Genomic DNA, 19293 nt, shown 5'->3' with positions numbered 1-19293 from the left:
TCTTGCTCACACTGTTACCGATGGGACTGATGAACGGCGTCTCCTCGACATCCAGTTGACAGGCGAGTAATCCTAGGATTCGATTGCATTTGTGGGGTACAGTAAATCTGTCGTTTCTTTGCTCTAAACCGCGTCCATCGCTCAAGACGCTGCGCAGATCTCGTACCACTAGGCGTGTACCCGCACTCCCTGTACAATTGAAGTCCCATGGTCTACATTGTACTTGGTGCCTATCATTGAGATGAGTCCGCCTCCCGCGGATCGCTTCAATTATATTTCTGTCTCGACCCAATCTTCGTCAGCTTTGGTACTCCCTAGCTGTGCACATTAACGGGAATTGAAGGGCGTCTATCACCATAGTCAACAAGCCGTGATCAGTCCTTTGAACAGGCGTGGATTGATATAAAGCGTGCTCGGTCGCGAGCTTTCATCCCGACACCGAGTTCTTTACTATGCCCTCGATCTCATCAACCTATGGAGCCCTACTAAAGGGCGCCATTGTCTCATACATGTAAGTGCCAGTAGTTTTACCCCGTGTAAGAGTCTAACTACCCCCGGGCCTAAGATTGCATGGGATTACTTGCGGCCAAGTAGTCCGCTATTTGCTCAGGTGCAGTACAGACTGTCTTGTCCTTATGGCTATCGTGAGCTGCCCGCGCCCCTCGATCTCAGTTGTATGATATGATCCGCCCCATAGGTCGCAGTCACATTTATAGTCAGTTTCACTTCTGTGGAACCTGGAACGCACCAGACCAAACGGTCTCGCAGCTAGACACACTGTGGCAGATATTCCTATCTCATGCCTTGTGGCATTTGTTGCTTTCCAAGGAAGCAGAGGCCTTCGAACAAATCAGATCTATCCCTTGGTAGGCATTGAGAGTCCTACTGATTGATATATGGTCAGACCTTTTGACTAACTCTCATCAGGACATTCACTGTATGTGCTACATAATCGTGGTCAACTGCTACCACTTTGCTGAGCCCTTTCAAAGACCGAGGGTTATGTATCGGTAAGATCAGAGATTCGTGCACCTTGAACGCTCAGCCTAACTATCGCACTGGTAACAGCAAATCAGTAGCTTCCTCGTCCACAGGCAAGCACATGCATCTCATCTCATCATCTCATCTAGCTCACCAATGGCTCTGCTAGTTTCTACATCATTCGGCTATTTAAATGTGCATATCCGATTCAGCGTCCACCAGATCATCCTTACCCATTTATGTGCCCAGTCGGCGGGAAGAAATCATCGTTGCTATTAGTACGTCTCAAGCAGTCACAAGCGTAATACTGATTCAGACACACGGCAGTTTATTCCTGCGGGTATCATCCTGGCTTTCACCACGGGTACGTTGCATTTTCGGAACAAAGATCAAGCAAGTCTAAGTCAATCACTGCAGTATCTGTGAAGAATGGGTCAGCATTTTCGATCTCGCTACCTGGTGGCCACGGAGACGCGTCGCTAATATCTCATTCAGATTGCAGATACCACGGCCTGAAAGTACATATCACCAGCTATTGGCGCTGATCAGCGCTTTTATCTTCATCATCACGGACTTAGCGATCGCGTTGTGCATGTTCTGGTTCCTCTACCGGGCACAGCACGGCGTAGGCCAGCAGGCTAAGTGAGTCGGGTGTGTGCCCGACGCATATCCATAATGACTTCCCGCTGGCTAGGTACACAGTAAAGTCGTTGATCATTCTCGCGCTTGGGACGGGATTGGCAAACAGGTACGTCAGAGTGCTTTAAGCCCCGTTGGATGTGGCATACCCAGCGTATGCCGTGATTAGCTTCCTGGTAGGACTATACATTTTCACCGTACGTCTATCAAATAGTCCAACAAGCCCTCGTGGTTGACAGTGTAAGTGGCGGCCTACAGTACCTCATGTTCTCGGGGCGTGGGGAGCTAACTCATCTGGCAGTTCATTACATCCAAGTCAAAGGTATCCGATTTATGTCGCTTACGGGCTGATTCTCAGTGCACATTAATGGCATGCTCGTCGTGTAAGACCATTATCGCTTCTTGAAATATTACTCCATCACTCAAGACACTCCCACTCCGCAGCCTCAATGCCCGAGAATCGCTGAGGGAGCGCATGCAGAGGGAACGGACGCTGGACGGGCTGAGCAAACTCGAGCAAGATTGTCTTGTAAGGAATACTCTGGGACCAAATGGCGTGCGCTGACGCGAATTCTAGCAGGCCGAGACACCGTGTAATTCATTTCAATAACCAGGCATCTTTACGTGCTTCGAGCTGGGGTGGACTGCGCTCTTTCCTGCCCAGCGAGTGGACCAGTAGCGCAATAGAAGCATCCTCATTCACCTACGAGGCAACAAGGAGCTTTGGCATCCTCGTGAATCCACGAACTGTCCTCATGCGTAGAGGGCCAATATAAAGCATGCCAATTAATGTCGCTTCGGCGCTTTACCCTCTGTTATGCTCGGCCTCACTGATCTATGGGGCGTTACTGAATATCCGGATGTGTAACAATGCAAATTAGGTAAATTGGTAGGACTAGGAACGCGTGAAATGGTCGTAAAGACAGAAATATGTGGCTATATACATCAATGATGTCCCGATGCTAGATGCGAAATTACGCGGGTACTAAAGTTCCATTACCATGTCCGAAATGCCAACGAATCCGAAATTTAGGTATCCGGTTGTGAACGAGAATTTGTTGCCGCGGCAAGCCTATAGCTTGTCGATGACACCGAGGGAGCCTACGACGCCTCCGACGCAGGCAAGGGCGAGCGCCAACCAGAAGCCCTGCGGCAGCGTGGGCAGCGCGGAGCTGAACGGGGTGTATGATGCCGTGGGCGTGGAACCGCTGTCCGTGAAATTCCCGCCGGTGCCCCCGCCAGTCAAATTAGCGCCATTAGGCTGTCACATCATCAATGATCAGGAGGAGTACACAGCTGCATACAAGGTACGGCTTACCCCGATTGGACGAGAGTCGTCGCTGAATGCACATGCGTCGGACGAGCAGATACACTGCCCGGCGATGGGGTCCCAGAAGGGCGTCGAGCAATTGCTGGGCACTGTAAAAGCCGTTAGTCCCTTCTCCCTTTCCACAGATTCGTCGTTACTTACAGCGGTAACGAGCCTGCTGGCCGTCCGGCACTTGTTGCGGCGGATTAGGATTCTTAGGTGTGGGTTCCTCCTCGGGACAACCGTACTGCAGGAGTAGGGTGATCAGCGGCAACCATGCGTACTTGTAATGGTCGCACTTACGCAAGTATAGAATGGGAAGTCCGGGAACGCGCAATGCGATAACAACCCCGCCTCGTTCTGGGGCATGCCATTGCAGATCTTCTTGCCAGAGTCTACTTGCGGCGTAGAGCACTTGAGCGAATCGAAAGAATCAAGCTGCGAGACCGGGACCGGGTGCCGCACCCAGTCCAGCAGCTGCTCGTTGGACACGATCCACACGTTCTGCTGTTCCTGCGCCCAATCCAGGAACGCGTTGATCATATTGATAGTCGAGTTTGACACTTCCACGCCGGGGTACGTTCGCGACAAGTGGATCGGGTGGGTGTACAGCCCAATCGGTTGCCGGTTCCCGTTATAATGGTCGGTGAAAGTCTTCTTCATGTACTCCAGGGTCGCCGAGTCGTTCACCGCGCTCGCGCCGTTGGCGGAGTCGAGCCACGGGTCCATCAAGTGCGGTCCCGCGACGCCGCGGTTATCGAAGAATGCGTACATCGGGATCTCCCAGAACCCAGGGAGCTTCGGCTCGCCCTTGCAGCTGCCCTCAACGGCAAGGCAGTCGTTCGCCATGCCGTAGTCGAGCGTGTACGGCCAGTAGGCGTCAGTGCCTGAGTCAGTGACCGGGATGGACGCGGCCGCGCTGGAGTCGTAAAGGAACTGGGCCTTGGCGAGCATCTTGAGGGTGTCGACGCTGTAGTTGAGGTAGGGAGCGCGGAATCCTTTGATGGAGGAGAGCGGGATGCCAGCGAGGGCATTGAGAGCGATTAAGTTGCCGTTGATTTCCTCCTCCGGAGGGGTACCGACGTGGGTCATACTGTATATGCGCATATAAGCTGTGTCGAAGTAGCCAGGATGTGTGGTACAAAGACGTACGTGTGATCGGCGATTTCGTTCCCAGCCACAAACCAATCCGTTACCAGAGTGTAGTTAGTGTAGTTTAGCGATGTGAAATATGTCATTTTGGGCGTGCAGCCATTAGGGTTCTTGCGCTGAGCCAGGAACTGGTTGACCGAGTCCAATGTGTACGATTGGATAGCATCATCGGCGGTGAAGACGATGAACTGAGGGACCTGGGACTATTCACAGGAGTCAGTGAGATCTTATTAATAGGTGGAAGACCTGACGACCATCGAAGTCCTGGCAAAGGGGGGGAGAGCAGTCGCTTCGGCCACGAAACCAATGCTCCCTCACCTCCCTCTACCCTGACCCCAGCGGCGTCCTAGTGACTATATGCGCGTGCTTACAGGGTCTAAACCACCTGGCGGGCTCGTGCTGGCGCAATTGCAGTCCGGGAGCTGGCACTTGGACGTATCGCAAGAGTACCCAGCAGCATCACTGCTCGACGTCGGCCCCGAGATCCCCCCATCCTGCGCTAACACCGCGGATACGAATAACGAAGCTAGAAGCGTGCGCCCGAGCATCGTTCACTTAGCCTGAGCCGAATAAATAGCCACAAAATGGCGAGCGAGGGGGGGACGGACGCGAAGAAAAGAGCGGCCTCGCGGGATAGCGCGAGCTCGCGGGATAGATAAAGGCGAAACAAGACGGAAACGAATGGAAACGACGAGACACGGACGTGTGGACCCGGCTTGCGATTGTGCAAACGATCTGCCGGGGCCCGGCAAACAGCTTCGATGCGGGCACTTGACCGCTGTCTCGCTCGACTTGCATGTTGCTCCTATCATCCTCTGGTCGCCTGCTGGCTGCTAAACAGGAGGATCAGGCTTTGGGGCTGGAGGAACACGACCTGAAAGCCCGCGGACGACGTCAGTGGTGACCCGAATTTGGATAGGAACAGCGTCGGGATGAAGTCCTTCCTCGAGGCTCTACCAACTGCGAAGAGAGCTTGATCCTAGTCAGGGTACGCTTTCTGCAGGGATAGCCAATCATCTGTGCTTCTCCGTCGTGAGTACTGTATACGGTCTATTATTGCAAACCTTTCTCCATATCTGTACGGCCTTAGGTACGTAACGCGCCTCATTGCTACCGAACACCGACCCAAAATAACGAGAGAATGCTTTATTATAGATCCTGCACTGGACCACAATAAACGTCCGACGATATGCATGGGGATAGTCCGGGTGCCTCTGTCGTATGTACCAGCTGCCTGGAGGATGGCCATCCGCTCCGGCCTCCCAAAGCAGACCGACGAGCCCCAAAATGAATGATAGTGCTACAGTCCGCGATTGCAAGAGAGGGAGTGTCACAAGGAGGGGATGGTCAACTAGGCAGCTGCTGGCCTGATTTCCTTTGGTATTCATACAAATGTCTTTAGATCTAGGGTGATAATAATATGCAGTACAACATGCGGAATCCAAGAAATACGAAAGCAGATATACGATGGTCTGCGAGGAAACCGCTCAGTCCGGAAAGACCACAGGTCAATAGCGGAAGCACTCACACGCTACAACGGATCATTGGGCAGCGCGTGAGGGTGGTAGTTGAACAACCCTGCAGCTCCCCCAATCTGGGCGGTAGAGGGCGTCAGGTACTCGCGCATCAGGACGAGCAGCCCAATGACGAGGTGGTCGAAAAGTGGGTAGCCGGCAGGGTAGACCGTCAGTTTGCGCGACGATCCTGAGTTGGGTTGGAAGGTAGCCAGGGTGGTTGAGCCCACGGTAGCCTGGATGGATACGCTATGTGAGCTGGAAGAAGAAAGGACGAAATGCGAAGTGAGTACTTGCCTGCCACGGATGCTTGTTGATCACCCATTTAATGGTGGTGCCGTCGTCGAGATGGTAGAAGCGTGACCTTCATATCATGTGAGATCTCTCATGCGAGAAATCAGCCTACTAACACTTACTTGCTCGCAAGATTTTTCCGCGTCAAGAGGCCTTTCAGCGGTATCCTCGCCTCGCCCATAACCACAACTGCCGTCTCGGCAGTGATTCCAAGCCTACTCCGCGTCAATCATCCTCTCAAACCTAGGGGCACATGAAATGCACTCACTCAAGCTGTGCAATCAGCCTCCCGTCCTCCCCGCCCCTCCTGACGAAGGTATTCACACAACTTGGCATCCACACATTCACGCCTACGCTAATATAGTACGTGAACCGCGCATCGTCCCCCGCGCCCTCGCTCGCCATGACCATCGCGAACGGCGAGCGCTGCGTGAACGCGTACGTCCGCGGCTCGGCGGGGTAGGCGACCTGCGCGTAGGTCGGCAACGCGAACGCATGCTCGGCAGTCGGGCTGGTGGGCGCCGACGCGAACTCCGAGTCGTCCTCTGACGACTCAGTGGGCGTCGGGGAGTCGGGGCACGAGCTGGGAGGTGTCGCCGTACTGGACGCCGAGGAGGAGGACGACAGGCTTGAGGAAGTACTCGACCGTGTGGGCGTGGGCGACCCGAAGGACGCATCGTCGTCGGACTCGATCCGTGCGGGGAAAATGCCCTGCTCGGGCCGCCTTCGGGTTATTATGGAGAGGAGCCACGAGAGCCTGCTCTTCCGCACGGTGCTTGCTTCGCCATTGCCGACCAGAGATAACATTTTGGCTCCGAGATCTGCTTAAGCACGGGTAGGGAAGCGGAAGAGTGAAATCTCCCGCGTGGTGTGTCGTGACGTTCGTTAGATCCTGAGTATGAAGGGAGCTGTGAAGACGAAGACGGGATAAGCAGAGACGGTTAAAGGAATGTGGATGGAACGGAGGTGGGTAGCGCCCCTCTCTCCACCTGGGTTGAGTACCGATGTGGTACTCATAGGCCGCCGGGCTCTACTCGCACCTCGAGAGGAGACTATGCTGTCGGTGTGCAAGTAGAGCCCTGCAGCAACCCAGGCGGGGGAGGTGGATCGAGAAGGTTATACTCCTGGAAGCCTCGTAGATAACTTGAAAGCTGGACTTACTGTACAGAAACTGAGTCTGACCGCTGGTATTCCTTACAATAACGATGGCGACATACAAACGTTGCCGTACGGCACTACAGAAGGGCGGTATATACAGTGTTTCCAGGATGACTACCGCAGCTTTGACAGGCTTCACCCCCCATCCAACCCTCACCGCCGGATGTCGCGCACATCATTCTCTGTGCGAATGGCGAGACTTGTGTACGGATATTTGTGGCTAAATCAGCCCGAGATATGAAATACCTCGATGGTATTACAGGATCCCAAATTGCACGGAAAGTAATGTGCGTGGGCCGACATCGAGGACAGATGACAGGCTGCAGGGAGAGACTGCAGCGCAGGATGGATCTCGGCGGACCCAGCCAATCGCGACTGATCCAAACCAAGTGCGAAGCACACGAAATTCGGAAAACGGAGGATGCCGGACGTGTTCCCACGCCCTCACCTTTTGTCAGTGTGCCGGCGGTGCGTTGGTTTCTCTTCAACGCACCTCGAGTCAAATTGCAAGCCATGCCCCTTCTACTTTTCTAAGGCTGGCTTGTGCCAAAGTAGGGCGGAGATGGACTGTTGGATATCTTAATGCTCGACTCTTCGTCACGCTTGTCCTTGGTTTTTGAGGAGGACCTGCAGAGCTGGTGGTTCACACATCGCAAGTGGACGTGTTCTCTGGGTTTGTCTGGCGGGTTGCTTGGTGTGTATTATCATGACTTCCGATTGTCAGGCTTCGTGGCATGTCGATTTGCCTGATACTAGGCGCTCTATAGCATCCTGGAATAGCTGGTTGTTATAGATACCTCTCCCAATACAGCCCGATCCCCTATGCTTTTCCTTCCTGACCTCTCCAACCAATGCAAGACTCTGACCGTCGCTCGAGAACGTACCAGAGTCCCATTGCACAGTGTGCTACAACATTGGCAGCGATGCGATAACCGAAGATCCCGAACTCCATTTCTGCCACGTTTCAACTTTACATCGGCCATCGATTGAGTGGTGTCCTCTTGTGGCGCCGTCGTCGTCCGTACGCATAATCACATCGCATCCATGGAGCCACCAAACTGACTTGCGCACAGTGATCTCACTACTCCCCCATGACGTCACTCCCAATGTCTCCCCCGACTTTCGACCTCCTATATAACCGCGCTCAGCGACTCGCAGGTCCTGACATCCATCACCACAAGCATTGCATTCCTCCACACGACCAATAACTCATTTCATCTACGACCAATCAATACTCCCGTAATTCAACATGTCGAGCGGATCCATGATGTCCAACGTTGGTAACTCTCAGGTCTACGAGGCTGGCGACCAAAGGTATGTTGTTTATACCGGGAGGAATACATTGTTCGATACTGACAGAGCGGCGTCCCCCCAGAACGTCCAAGGGCGACACTGATGCCCCTGCCCAGTTCGAGGCTGGTCAGAAAAACGCCCATGACCAACTAGACTCCAAGTACGCATTCGACCTGCCTTTGTCCCACCTCCGCACGTGCTGACGCGTTGCTCCGCAGAGACGAGCGCACGCTGGGTAACAAGCTCGCACAGGCAGAGAAAGTCAGCCGTGACGAGAAACAGCGCGCAAAGACGACTATTGACCCAGAAGCCCCCGCACGGGCGCACGGTAACGAACCCTCAAGAGGTGCGCAGATCGACAAGGAGCTCCAGCAGGAGGATGAGCAGACGTTCAAGCAGAAGGGCAAGGGCAGCTTTGGGCCTAATGTGTAATTGATGTGATTCAGAGGCTAGAAGTCGAAGCATAATCGCATTGTATTTTTATCCTCGCAATTAATCTTCGTACTGTAATATTGGTGTGTTGGATATTGTCCTTGGGGCCGCCCGACAATGTCGATGGTGGAATTCGGAATTCCTGGCGTTGCAGCCCCTGAGGCCTGAGGTCCCTTGCAGTTTCGCGTTTACTTTCTTCAACTGCCTCTCACTTCCGAAGACTCATGCCTCGAATTATGTCCTGCTTCACCTGGAACCAACCTTCCCTGTCTTAGGGCACGCAAGTCCACCTTATCCTCGGATGAATACAGCGATTCTAGCAGTGAGGACGAATCTAGCGCTCAGAGCTCCCCATACGAGCCTTCCAAATGCATGCGTGCAAGATCGAAGCCCATTAATACTATGCTGGTATACGTGAAAATGGTCGCGGACCTAAGCTTATCTACAGGGATTCGTCTGATATCTACGAGGAGCCGACTGGCCCTGAAGAAGGTAGGCGACTCATGCGCCTGCTTGCCGTCCCGGACGATCATCCGTTTGGAGAGAATGGCATGTAGGAAAAGGTCCGGGACAAAGTGCGTCTCCCCTGTTCGCGTTATGCAACAATATGCTGATTAGTCTTCCTTCTCAAGGTTGTTGAGCTCCTCGACGCGAAGAAGATTATGATCACCGCTGTCGACTATGTTAGATTCGCGTGGCCCAACAAGAAGAATGGTGAGGTCAAGGTAGACGAAGATGATTCGGACGAAGACGAGCTCGACTACGACTCTATCCCACCTATCAAGCCTGTCGAGGACGGTGAACGTCACTACAGCAACCCAACCATCGGGGTGGGCGTAGCACCCAACATTCTCACCGCTGCCGCTGCATTCGAAGCGACCAAACACATCCGTGCCTATCTCGCTGAGTTCAATGTCAGCGTCATAGATATTGCGTTCCGCGAGACTATCCCGAAGCCCTCGGTTAGCCCAGCACTCTTCGCTCCAGTTGGTATCATCGATTATCGCAAGGAATTCATCGACTCCGTGTCGGTTGCCCTCAGTCTCCCCATAGCCGGTCGCAAGACGACGATGCAGGGCACTATGGGTCCCTAGTTCCACGTGGGAAATTCGCTCTACGCCCTACCGTTCGTCACAACCTCTTCCCTGCCGATTGGAGTAATCATGAGTACAGATTCAACAGCATGTTTCCATCTTTTACCCTTTGATAATAATCAAGCTCTGGCACTTCAGGCTCTGTGCCGAAGATACAGGTAGTTTTGATGGGCAAGCCTGCCTTCACGAACTACCTGTCCTCCATCCAGGCACGAATCGAAACGTCCATGGACACTGTCGACGCTTGCCAGGTCAAAATCAAGGCACTCGCATCCGACGTGAAGAATGGAATGGGCCTCCCACAGTCGCAGACCGACCTCAACAGCTACACGACAGGCTCAAGAAATTCTTTGTGACTGAAAAAGCGCTGGGGCAAGACCTCGCGGCGCGTCATTGGGCACGTCGTCTGGGCTCCCCCGATCGGTGTTGGTGCCCATCCTCACCAGTACACTCGCGACCTTTGTGTGGTCCAATTGTATAAGGAAAGCTTCGCCAGTCTGCTCGGGAATGTGCTTAGTCTTGGTGCATGCTCATTCTGTCTCATTATATATGCTCGTCTGACGTGTATCTCTGTCTGTCTTTTCTTTTCTGTCTAGGCCCCGAGTACACCTCAAAGAAGCTCAAGTCCTTGCTGCATGAACGAGACGATGCCGAGTCGGCCTTCGAATACCCCCCTGACGGCCTCTTTGTTCTCCAAAACATCCCTACCGCCCAGCAGCTCAGCAACCCCCATAACAAGAATGTTGGAGGCGAGCCCCTGCGTCGTGCTGTCAAGCATGGCTTTGCTACCAATACCTCTGTGGGCACTGTCAGCAGATTCATGTCCTTCGTCCGCAAGTAATATCCTACCGGAACTCTGGAGTCTTTCGAGTTACCGATTATCCTCACGAGAACGCGACCGGCACTTTCTCCAAGCAAGGCGATTCTGGTTCTATCATCGTCTCCCCCAAGGGCGAGTTTATTTCGTTGCTCACCAGCGGGACTAACAAAGGAGCCGATGGGGTCGGACGTCACTTACTCTACCGTCTTTGAATGGCTCTCGGGGCTTGTTCTTCAGGAGTTCCCAGGTGCGAGCCTCCATTGGGACGACATTCCGGCATTTTTGGCTGCTGCCTAGGTTCATCTCTTTCTCCCGTCTGTATCTTGTAATCGACGACCTTCCACATCAAGGCATAGCAAATCGATGCCTAGGAAATCGATGCCTAGCAAATCGATGCCCGTCCTTGATGTTTGTGATATCCTTCATGTCTTTTTAGATCCAAATGTATGTTTATTACTCCAATTGATTTTCGCACCACGCGCCTGGTGCGAGTAGTGTCATATCTAAGCCGATCTTGTGGCAAATGAATTACGAACCCAAGAAACCTGGTAGTGGCAAAATTTCATGCTACCAATCTAATTTAATCATCCAGACCCTTGTTATGGCAGAGGAACCCCGCTTGGTATCAGTGATCGTGCGAGCTCGTGTGAGAGCGTTCTCGAGAGCACACTTAGACAGTGACTCACCGAGAGCCTAAATGGTGGATATTTGTTACCGTATCTGATAAGCACGCTACTTCCAGTCATGATGAGATTGAGAATGGTGTTCTGAGTACTCAAAGATGTATGGATACCTAACCATAGGGTGACCTCACTAGCGGATGACCGCCGAGCGCGAGCCTGCCTCAACTATCGAGAAGCAGGGCGCCATCCCCTGCCATGACGTCTTCTAGAGTACTTGACGTGAACAAAGATCGAGAAACAGTCATATGGTATCTTCAGTCCTCGCAGAATGACAGCAATGCCGATAAAAAGACCCACAGGGGGTAAGCGCGCAAGTACAAGGAGAACGGCACGTACTATGTAGCTGCAGCCCGAGAAAGCAAACTAATCACGAAGCTCCATCACAAGAGGCAACTGTTTCCCCTTCTCGACCTCTCCTTCCAACACTGGCGCCATGACACCGCTCGTAGCCCTGATAACCCTTTTCCCGTTGGGAGGCAGAGAAAACTGGAAATTCCGCACGATCTCCACCAAAAACACTTGCATTTCTATGACCCTGTGAGAAGTGATGGGTGAGCTCGGGAATTGAATATGAGAAGCAGGATGACATACGCGAAGCGCCAGCTGGGTATCATTATACGACGAGGATAGCGAGACCGTTAGTCCTGTAAGGGTACATCCAGCAATAACTTACCCTAAGCAAGAAATCGCTCCGCTGACAAAGTTTCCTCTGCGGCTCGCCATTAGTCATGCAGATGTATCTGAGGGAAACGGGACGACATACAGGTTCGAATAGACACCGAAGAGGCTATGAATCTCTCTCCTTCCCTCCTCTATTTCCAGCCATCTTTCCGGTAGAAACTCGTGGGCATCCTCTCCCCAGACATCTTTGAGCCTTCGCCAAGCGCATAATCAGTGTACCACTTCGGGATACAGATGAGAACAAGTACCTATTATACCCAGCCAATGAAATGTGGATATACTGTCCCGCAGAAACTGGGATCGTCGAGATAGGCTTCCCGTCGATGCTGATGATTGGCTTGGATAGCGGTATGACATCCGGTTCTTTGGCTACCAGGAATGGTCCATATACGACAGGGTGGACGCGAAGAACCTCCTGTGTGCGGTCCGGGATCTACAGATGCCACAGCCATGGCTGGCGCGAGTTGCTCACCTTGATTACGGCCAGCGTGTAATGCATACGATCAAGTTGAGCCATAGTATATTCCTGAGATACACCCAAGGTGGAATGGATTTCTTCCAGAATCCTGGTCTGTATAGAAGGATTCTTCGACAGTTCGTATAAAATGAATGCCAACGTGTTCCCTGACGTTTCGTCTAAGCTGTAGCATTAGTACATAGGATTTTTACTGGGATCAGTCGATTAATCCTCTTACGTCCTGCCACTAGGATTGTCCTGACAAGAAATGTGAGCGTTAAAGAAGTCAGCTGAAGTGGCGTTATCTCATGTACCTCATCTGAGCGTAGAGTTCCTCGTTGTTCAGCTTATTTTCAGGAGTTGCGGATAGATTTGCTTCGACTGCGATTCAATATTCACGCGGGAACAAAAAACACAACTCGCAGCAAGGCCGTACCTAGCAAGCTCATGACGTCTTTGTCGAGCGCTTCAGAGCCTATCCTGAGGGCCTCCATTTTCCTCTGAACGAGCTCTTCCGCGACCCTGTTACCTTCATACGCGACTTCTCGCAGCCTTTCAAGACTACGGGAGGGGAGGCGCTCGAGTAGACGAAACACCCATGCCGGAAAGTAGGCTGAGATCTGTTGCGCAAATATTTTCACTCTGGTGGGCAGCCCAAAGGCTTGCATCCTATGTCAAAAAGTGTCAACTCTGGCGAAGATTGACCTATGGAGTGAGAGCCCACAGCAGACTATAGTAGCTGCGCGCAAGTTTGTCGTCTTTATTTTCCATGGTTCCAAACTAGTATGTACGGCCCACGGTGGGTATACAATCATTTCTGAAAGGATATGTTATCTCACCTGGATTCCGAAGGCAGCTGCCGAGAATATGTCTCAACTGCAAACAAAGTATATGCTGTGAAGCCCACCTTCTCCAATTGCATCCAGCGTGGCACGCGAAAGCCAGTCAGCCACGTCAATACTGGCACTTTTCCCGTCCCCGAGGGTACTGATGATGTCTTTCCAATGCCCGCACATCTATGCCTTCGTCAGCAGACTTGACAGATCAAATATCGCGTGCATTTACTCGATCAGCAGTCTCGCGGAATAAGGGCATCATGCCCCTACTTTCGATGTTACCGAACGCAGGCATCATTATTCTACGATGTCTTCTGTGATCTTCCCCTACCACGGGATTTCAATGCAACGTTCAGAGTCATCGAGACCGACCGTACCTTCGGCCCATGCGATACCTCTCCCTATATACATACGAGTGATCTCTCGTCGTATCGTAGGTTTCAGCCACTGAGTGGATGCGGTTTGGTACACATGCTGAAGAGCCTAGCTCACGAGTGAGCGTCGGATTTCGTTCGAAGACGACTACGTATTTACCTTAGGGTCTGCGATCATCAGGCGATCTTCCTACGACATAAACGAGGTTCAATGGATATACCGAAAGGTGATCATGATGGACATACTCCGAACAGTCCCTTGATTCGATAAACGGCTCCCAAGCGCTCTTGCCACTCAAACTCACATTGACCGACTTCATTTTGGAAGTATTCTGGGAAATTACCTGGAAGCTGGCGTAAGCCCAGTTCAGCTAAGGCGTACACCATATTCACCCAGAATGAAGGAGTCAACATGGGGTCCCTGGATGTAGGCAATCGACACATATTTCCATCGGCGATATAGCAGGGGGAGAGGAAGCACCAGAAGTAAGATGGCGATGACTCCTTGGCACATGATAGCTTTCCCGACGCAGGGTACGCGTACGTCAGGCGTCTGACCTGCTAAGTATTTAAACTCAAAGCAGCCACTTACCTATGCCCTCGAGTAGTGGTGCCATTCATGCTTTCATGACACCGAGAGTTGAGTACGGTGTATTATTATGATGGAACGTCAGGGCAGAACCTAAACGATTTGTGAATGAGGCAATTCGATCATGACACGTCAAGCCCGCAATGCCCATTAGGCCGTGTGTATGTACTTCCTGGGATCAGGCCTTTGATAGAACATCCTGAACGAGATGGGAATGCATCGTGGGCGCCTTTCGGCCATGAGTCGGCGTGCAAATGAATGCTGCGAAGACGACTCGAGGCGGTGTCGGTAAAGTTAACGTTCAGGTTGCAATTGCACGCAAAATACGGGGTCCTCGGAAGTTGTGAAACCTTCGACTGCACGGCACTACTGCATCGATCACGGTATATCCTTCTGGATCTTCAAGCAAGTTCACGAACCCACGAAGATTGTAGTTAGTGTTCCATTGTGGAACTCAAACATCACAGCGTATTCGGTGCAAGATCTGCTACGAAGCGGCTGGGAACCACGGTTGCCGTTTTGGTGGGATGCTCGTGACGCGCGCCAACTACGAGTGAGACTTCGTGATTTGAGCCTCATAACTCAGAAAAATCAGTGATCATGACTCGGGAGATGATAGGTTTAGGCCGTACCGGTGTACATGACCATTGTCGACCCCCCAGTAGAATCGAGCCATGCTAATGATAGTATATGCAATGTGCCTGTGGCACCGGTTCGGAAGGGAGATAGCGTCTCTGGCCGCGACGCATCTACTTAAGTACAGTAAGGAGACAGCAGTTTCGGGACAAGTACCATTGACAGTAGTGCGGTGGGGGGCCTCTGCGGGGCTCCGTGTGCCTCCGTGTGCCTCCATGTGCCTCCATGAGGGATATCCGGCCTTGTGCTAATGCTATTCCAGTCGATCCAACATGACGCGAACCTCCCAAAAAATATCTTACATAGAGCACTACTGAGTTCGATGATGGAATCGAATAATATATGCATGCTGAGACTGATGAAAATTCGACCAGCATTGGGCAATTGAGAACAAACGGACAGCTATGAAGGCCATGCATGCCCAGTGAAAAGAATTCAAGGCATTACCGTGTCCGAGCCCATTGTGCTGTTGGCCTCCCTAGCGAATACCATCCCACGGCTGATCGATCTATCACGAAGTTCAATGTCGTTCCACGATGTGAGTTGTCCCCCATTTGCCACAGAGTTCCGAAGATTGAGGTAGAGTCTGCAGGACTTGAAACGGAGACTGCGAGTCAGCACTCCTGCACGCAGCAGATAGTAACGGACTAATTACCGTGACACCATAGGTTGCCATAAGCCACCTAGTTCAATGCACCTTAATTAGAGAAATGACGTTTCTGAGAATGACTCACGCGGTGCCCATTTGCTCGAGTGCTGAATTTGCTAGAACTCCGGTAAAGATGAGGTTTAGAAGATTGGACACTTGACATGACATTGTCATTAAGAGAATGGGTTTGTAACCACGGGCACATACCGAACACCCTGTAAGTGGAGAGTATCTAATAAGCCTCGAGACGTGTCTTACACCGCTGAATTCTTACACAAAGAAGTAAAAGGTACCATCGCGAATGAAGAGATAAAATATCGGCGCGAGATGTCGAAGCTCAAAAATGCTAGGGTGCTGTGCCGGAGAGCCTGGAGGATACAAGCTGATAACAAACTTGTAGAGAGTAAGGAGAAAATATACGCCTATGAGAGACTGTTAGCAATCGCCTTGACAATGATAGTAGATGCTCCTAACATGAAGCCACCATCGATATGCCCCTGAGGATACACAGGTCTGTCAGAGCACTACTACGGAAAAGAACCACCATACCAGGACATATAATTAAGTTGCGCATACTGTGGCAAAGTGGCTAAGCAGCCCGGTATGGGGAAACCGGGTGATCTGGGAGTTGCTGATATTGAGCCAACCTCGAGGATAGCCGAGACCAGCCCGCCCTGCAGATTGAGCTTCGTTTAAGGCCGGAGTTCATAAGTAGAACAACGGGTAATCCACGGACCACAAATTGAGCTGCGTCCATTACATGTCATCAAGTCTGGACGAATGTGGGATGAGATGAGACGTACCGAGATACAAAGGTACGATGAGACAGAGAACTTGATAGAAATTATCACTCTGGTGACACCCAGCGGTCACGAATACATGTCTTACTTTTCCGGCTTCGACCATATATTGCATAGATGCGGATCAGGAACAAAGCCTCTCCAGCAGTTGTAATTACGAGGGGTCCAGTACTGCACAAGGGTAAAGATGAGCTACTCGCCCAAAGATACCTTACAGTGCTCCTCACATGGCTCTGTACCAGAACCAATGCCTGCAGCTGAGTTCACGATCACAGACCATGAGAACTACGGTCCGGTGAAAAATGTGCGACTCATGCTCACTCACAACTGTAGCAGCAACATGAGCCATGTAGCTCCGGGCCTCTAAAATTCAAGAGACTTACATGGAGGGGAACACTAGTGTTGGTGTTAACTGGGAGAAAGGTCAACAGATGCTCCCGTTCTCGAGCTAATGATGATGACTATACCAGCTAGGGTGAAGCTAACGAGTAGATTATAAGTAAAGCAACAAGAGACGAACCAACGGTGACCTACATCATGCTATACAACGTCCAGTACCGGACAACGTAATACAGAACCTTATGGATAGTGAATTCCGCCCTTTCATGCACATGAGTCTACCTTGACAGCGCAGCAACGCTTCGGCACATACTTCCAGACATGCGATATCTGGTATAGAGGTAAACATCGTGTGTGAGCTGCGGTGCAGGATTATCATGCCTCCAGGACCATAGTGTGTATGATTTCATATGCAAGCCATGTTAGAGCCGCTGCTGCGAATGAATAGATGGCCGTCATTGCTAGCTATAGCATGGAGGTGTGAAAACAGTCTACCTGCAGCTAGATTGACCATGTAAGTTTGCTGGACAGCCTCGATAAGGCCTGCTAATTGTTGCTCAGCGGACGACATAATAAGCGCTAGAAGGCGGACAGGGCAGCGTCCTTGGTTCACGCGAGGGAGATTTATCTGGGACTCAGAGCCGAACCCGAGGGTTGTATGCGATCATAAGGGGTGCACATGTGCTGTCATACATGTCAAGACATGTTCGATGGAGTAATGTTGACCGCGCTGTGAATACACATACATCACGAAAGTGCCTGGATGGCTACCAGTGGTGCGGCTATGTTGAATGCTCCCCGTGGTGCATTCATTCCGGAAGGTGAACAGTCTACTGCCAAGCGCCCGATCAGTTCGTACATCATACTAGTTAGGGCCACCCTCGCACCAACCTGTTTCAAACTTTCAAACATCTTCTCTCAATTCTCTGCACCGGTCTTGGCGTGAGGGTAGAGTGGGCCATCGAGATCCGCGGCAGCAGCCCATATTCACGGTGGACCTGAGCGTGGTATCCTTATCGACGTGTGCTCTTTCAGTCCGTCATTACCGACTCAGGCCATTGGATCTGCGACTAGTACTGCTGCGCCGTGCCCGAGACAACCGACACCAATAAATTTGAGTAGCAGACTGTTCAAACGGCAGTGCTTTCCCTTCCGACTCTGTGGCTAGTACTCCTCACGACGGACAGAGGTTCTTGTCATACAGCACTTGGTCATCTGCTTAGCTCCGTCAACAGAGAGAAAAGCAGTTTCAAGTGTTGGGTATGCGCGCGTGAGTACTACAATGTGACTTAGAACAAGAGTGCGGGCCGAACCGGAGCCGAAAACTCTCTCACTCATGTGGTGGCACAACCCGCTCTTGTTGATCTGATGGTGCTATACAACTGACGCTTCTGAGATACATGCGGCAGTTATAGGATCGAAGCGTACCAGTACTGCTCAAGTACTGCTTTGCGAATGGAACCCTTCGATACCATCGGCGTCATCCCTTCGCCGTACAAACTCTATCCCTTGGAGTCTCCTAGCATGATCGATATCTGGAAGCTGGGCTTTCGAATGCTCCGGCAGGTAACGTGTATCCGACGCACCGAGATTCCCGTTCAATAAGTTATGTTGTGGGTTGGCACTTCGTCCTCGTATCACCACCTGATGAAATCTGACTTGGATGGGCCAACACAATATGCCCGATTCGTCCCTCGTTTCAGCCACCTTTATCTCCTATCACGATCAGCATTGGGCCAGTATGTTCCTTATCAGTTCTATCGGGTACGCAGTATTCAAGGCCTTCAAACCAAGATACGTGGCTTCTTAACATGTTACATATTTACTGGCCTCACACGGCGGGCAAAGCAGGTGTCCTTTTTCCGGACGGCAGGAAAAAGGACACTATGTCCTTTCACGGCGACCATCAGTGGGTCAGGAAGTAAATCTGTCACGATTGCGTCATGGTTGTGACAATGGGTCACGCAGTCTGCATTTATAATATGAAAAACCCTCGGACGCTCAGTTTTACAAAGCGAAGCATGCCATATGACCCGATAGGTGACTTTCCGTCCATATTCGGACCTTAGGCTCCCATCCGAGCCGTAACATCACACTTCGGCAGCTACCGTCTTGGACCTCCAGCAGCATCTACTTAGGTGGCACTGGGCAGAGTACTGTACTTGCATGGTTTTTGTATCCATCAGCAAGCAAGGTGGAATGTACTCTCATATCTCCATGCTCAACACTGTAGAGCCTGCCAGAGTTGAAGTTTGTGAATATCAGATGAGATTTGAGACCTGGTAGCTACGAAGTTGCTTGCTATGCGATCTGGACGCACACCATGAATCGTCTCGGACGGTTCTCAAATACAATGGAACAGCAAGCCGAATAAGCGAGCCGCATACAGGCGTGCTTTGGTGATCTCGACTATACGATGCTGAGGCAGATATGTCGGAGCAGTCGTTTGACCGGCAAAATCAAGGATGCATCGGCCATGAATAGTCCGCTGGCGAAGGCTTGCACATATCTCCAACCGGATGGCACCACTGCTGCAGTATCAGATGATGAGACGGACTTGTAC

General features: G+C 51.7%; 6 protein-coding genes across 6 annotated transcripts; 3 read left to right on the top strand and 3 right to left on the bottom strand.

Moving 5' to 3' along the window:
• Positions 1–452: 452 nt before the first annotated feature.
• On the top strand, positions 453–2396 carry GLOTRDRAFT_89709 (uncharacterized protein; the record flags this gene model as incomplete). The annotated part of the gene is made up of 9 exons (XM_007862384.1): positions 453–511; positions 752–866; positions 928–937; positions 1194–1259; positions 1298–1345; positions 1410–1623; positions 1676–1729; positions 2065–2176; positions 2235–2396. 9 exons carry the CDS (start codon positions 453–455, stop codon positions 2394–2396), a joined length of 840 nt encoding a protein of 279 aa, XP_007860575.1.
• Positions 2397–2485: 89 nt separating this feature from the next.
• On the bottom strand, positions 2486–4724 carry GLOTRDRAFT_134849 (uncharacterized protein). Its single transcript, XM_007862383.1, has 6 exons — positions 4453–4724; positions 4082–4284; positions 3233–4022; positions 3092–3176; positions 2939–3039; positions 2486–2881 (listed from the first exon to the last, which is right to left on the bottom strand). The coding sequence occupies exons 1-6, from the start codon at positions 4627–4629 to the stop codon at positions 2693–2695; spliced, it is 1545 nt and encodes a 514-aa protein (XP_007860574.1). The 5' UTR covers positions 4630–4724; the 3' UTR covers positions 2486–2692.
• Positions 4725–5612: 888 nt separating this feature from the next.
• On the bottom strand, positions 5613–6696 carry GLOTRDRAFT_134848 (uncharacterized protein; the record flags this gene model as incomplete). The annotated part of the gene is made up of 4 exons (XM_007862382.1): positions 5613–5831; positions 5893–5959; positions 6012–6104; positions 6158–6696. The coding sequence occupies 4 exons, from the start codon at positions 6694–6696 to the stop codon at positions 5613–5615; spliced, it is 918 nt and encodes a 305-aa protein (XP_007860573.1).
• A 1618-nt stretch (positions 6697–8314) lies between these two features.
• Positions 8315–8772, top strand: GLOTRDRAFT_30424 (uncharacterized protein; the record flags this gene model as incomplete). The annotated part of the gene is made up of 3 exons (XM_007862010.1): positions 8315–8361; positions 8423–8500; positions 8559–8772. 3 exons carry the CDS (start codon positions 8315–8317, stop codon positions 8770–8772), a joined length of 339 nt encoding a protein of 112 aa, XP_007860201.1.
• A 420-nt stretch (positions 8773–9192) lies between these two features.
• Positions 9193–10707, top strand: GLOTRDRAFT_123851 (uncharacterized protein; the record flags this gene model as incomplete). The annotated part of the gene is made up of 6 exons (XM_007862381.1): positions 9193–9264; positions 9330–9347; positions 9405–9858; positions 10005–10144; positions 10232–10388; positions 10463–10707. 6 exons carry the CDS (start codon positions 9193–9195, stop codon positions 10705–10707), a joined length of 1086 nt encoding a protein of 361 aa, XP_007860572.1.
• Positions 10708–11597: 890 nt separating this feature from the next.
• GLOTRDRAFT_51967 (cytochrome P450) lies at positions 11598–14241 on the bottom strand. The gene is made up of 17 exons (XM_007862138.1): positions 14111–14241; positions 13964–14061; positions 13878–13907; positions 13721–13826; positions 13573–13670; positions 13415–13523; positions 13347–13363; positions 13232–13287; positions 12944–13176; positions 12822–12888; positions 12746–12765; positions 12523–12686; positions 12299–12465; positions 12133–12243; positions 12043–12078; positions 11961–11972; positions 11598–11904 (listed from the first exon to the last, which is right to left on the bottom strand). Exons 1-17 carry the CDS (start codon positions 14229–14231, stop codon positions 11733–11735), a joined length of 1617 nt encoding a protein of 538 aa, XP_007860329.1. The 5' UTR covers positions 14232–14241; the 3' UTR covers positions 11598–11732.
• Positions 14242–19293: the final 5052 nt, after the last annotated feature.

This window comes from Gloeophyllum trabeum, assembly GCF_000344685.1.
Source record: "Gloeophyllum trabeum ATCC 11539 unplaced genomic scaffold GLOTRscaffold_00001, whole genome shotgun sequence".
Lineage (NCBI taxonomy): Eukaryota > Fungi > Basidiomycota > Agaricomycetes > Gloeophyllales > Gloeophyllaceae > Gloeophyllum > Gloeophyllum trabeum.
Note: the sequence above shows the minus strand (reverse complement) of the source record. Positions and strands in the feature narration are given on the sequence as shown.

What these genes read in the sequence shown, in the direction of transcription:
- GLOTRDRAFT_51967 (XM_007862138.1), bottom strand. Translation starts at nt 14,231, where the DNA reads ATGTGCCAAGGAGTCATCGCCATCTTACTTCTGGTGCTTCCTCTCCCC. An exon ending in AGGTATCGCATGGGCCGAAG is followed by an intron (nt 13,671 to 13,720) that starts GTACGGTCGGTC and finishes ATCCCGTGGTAG; the next exon opens with GGGAAGATCACAGAAGACAT. An exon ending in CGCAGCTACTATAGTCTGCT is followed by an intron (nt 13,177 to 13,231) that starts GTGGGCTCTCAC and finishes TTTTTGACATAG; the next exon opens with GATGCAAGCCTTTGGGCTGC.
- GLOTRDRAFT_134849 (XM_007862383.1), bottom strand. Translation starts at nt 4,629, where the DNA reads ATGCTCGGGCGCACGCTTCTAGCTTCGTTATTCGTATCCGCGGTGTTA. An exon ending in CGCCAGGTGGTTTAGACCCT is followed by an intron (nt 4,285 to 4,452) that starts GTAAGCACGCGC and finishes TCCTGTGAATAG; the next exon opens with TCCCAGGTCCCTCAGTTCAT. An exon ending in AACGAAATCGCCGATCACAC is followed by an intron (nt 4,023 to 4,081) that starts GTACGTCTTTGT and finishes GCGCATATACAG; the next exon opens with TATGACCCACGTCGGTACCC.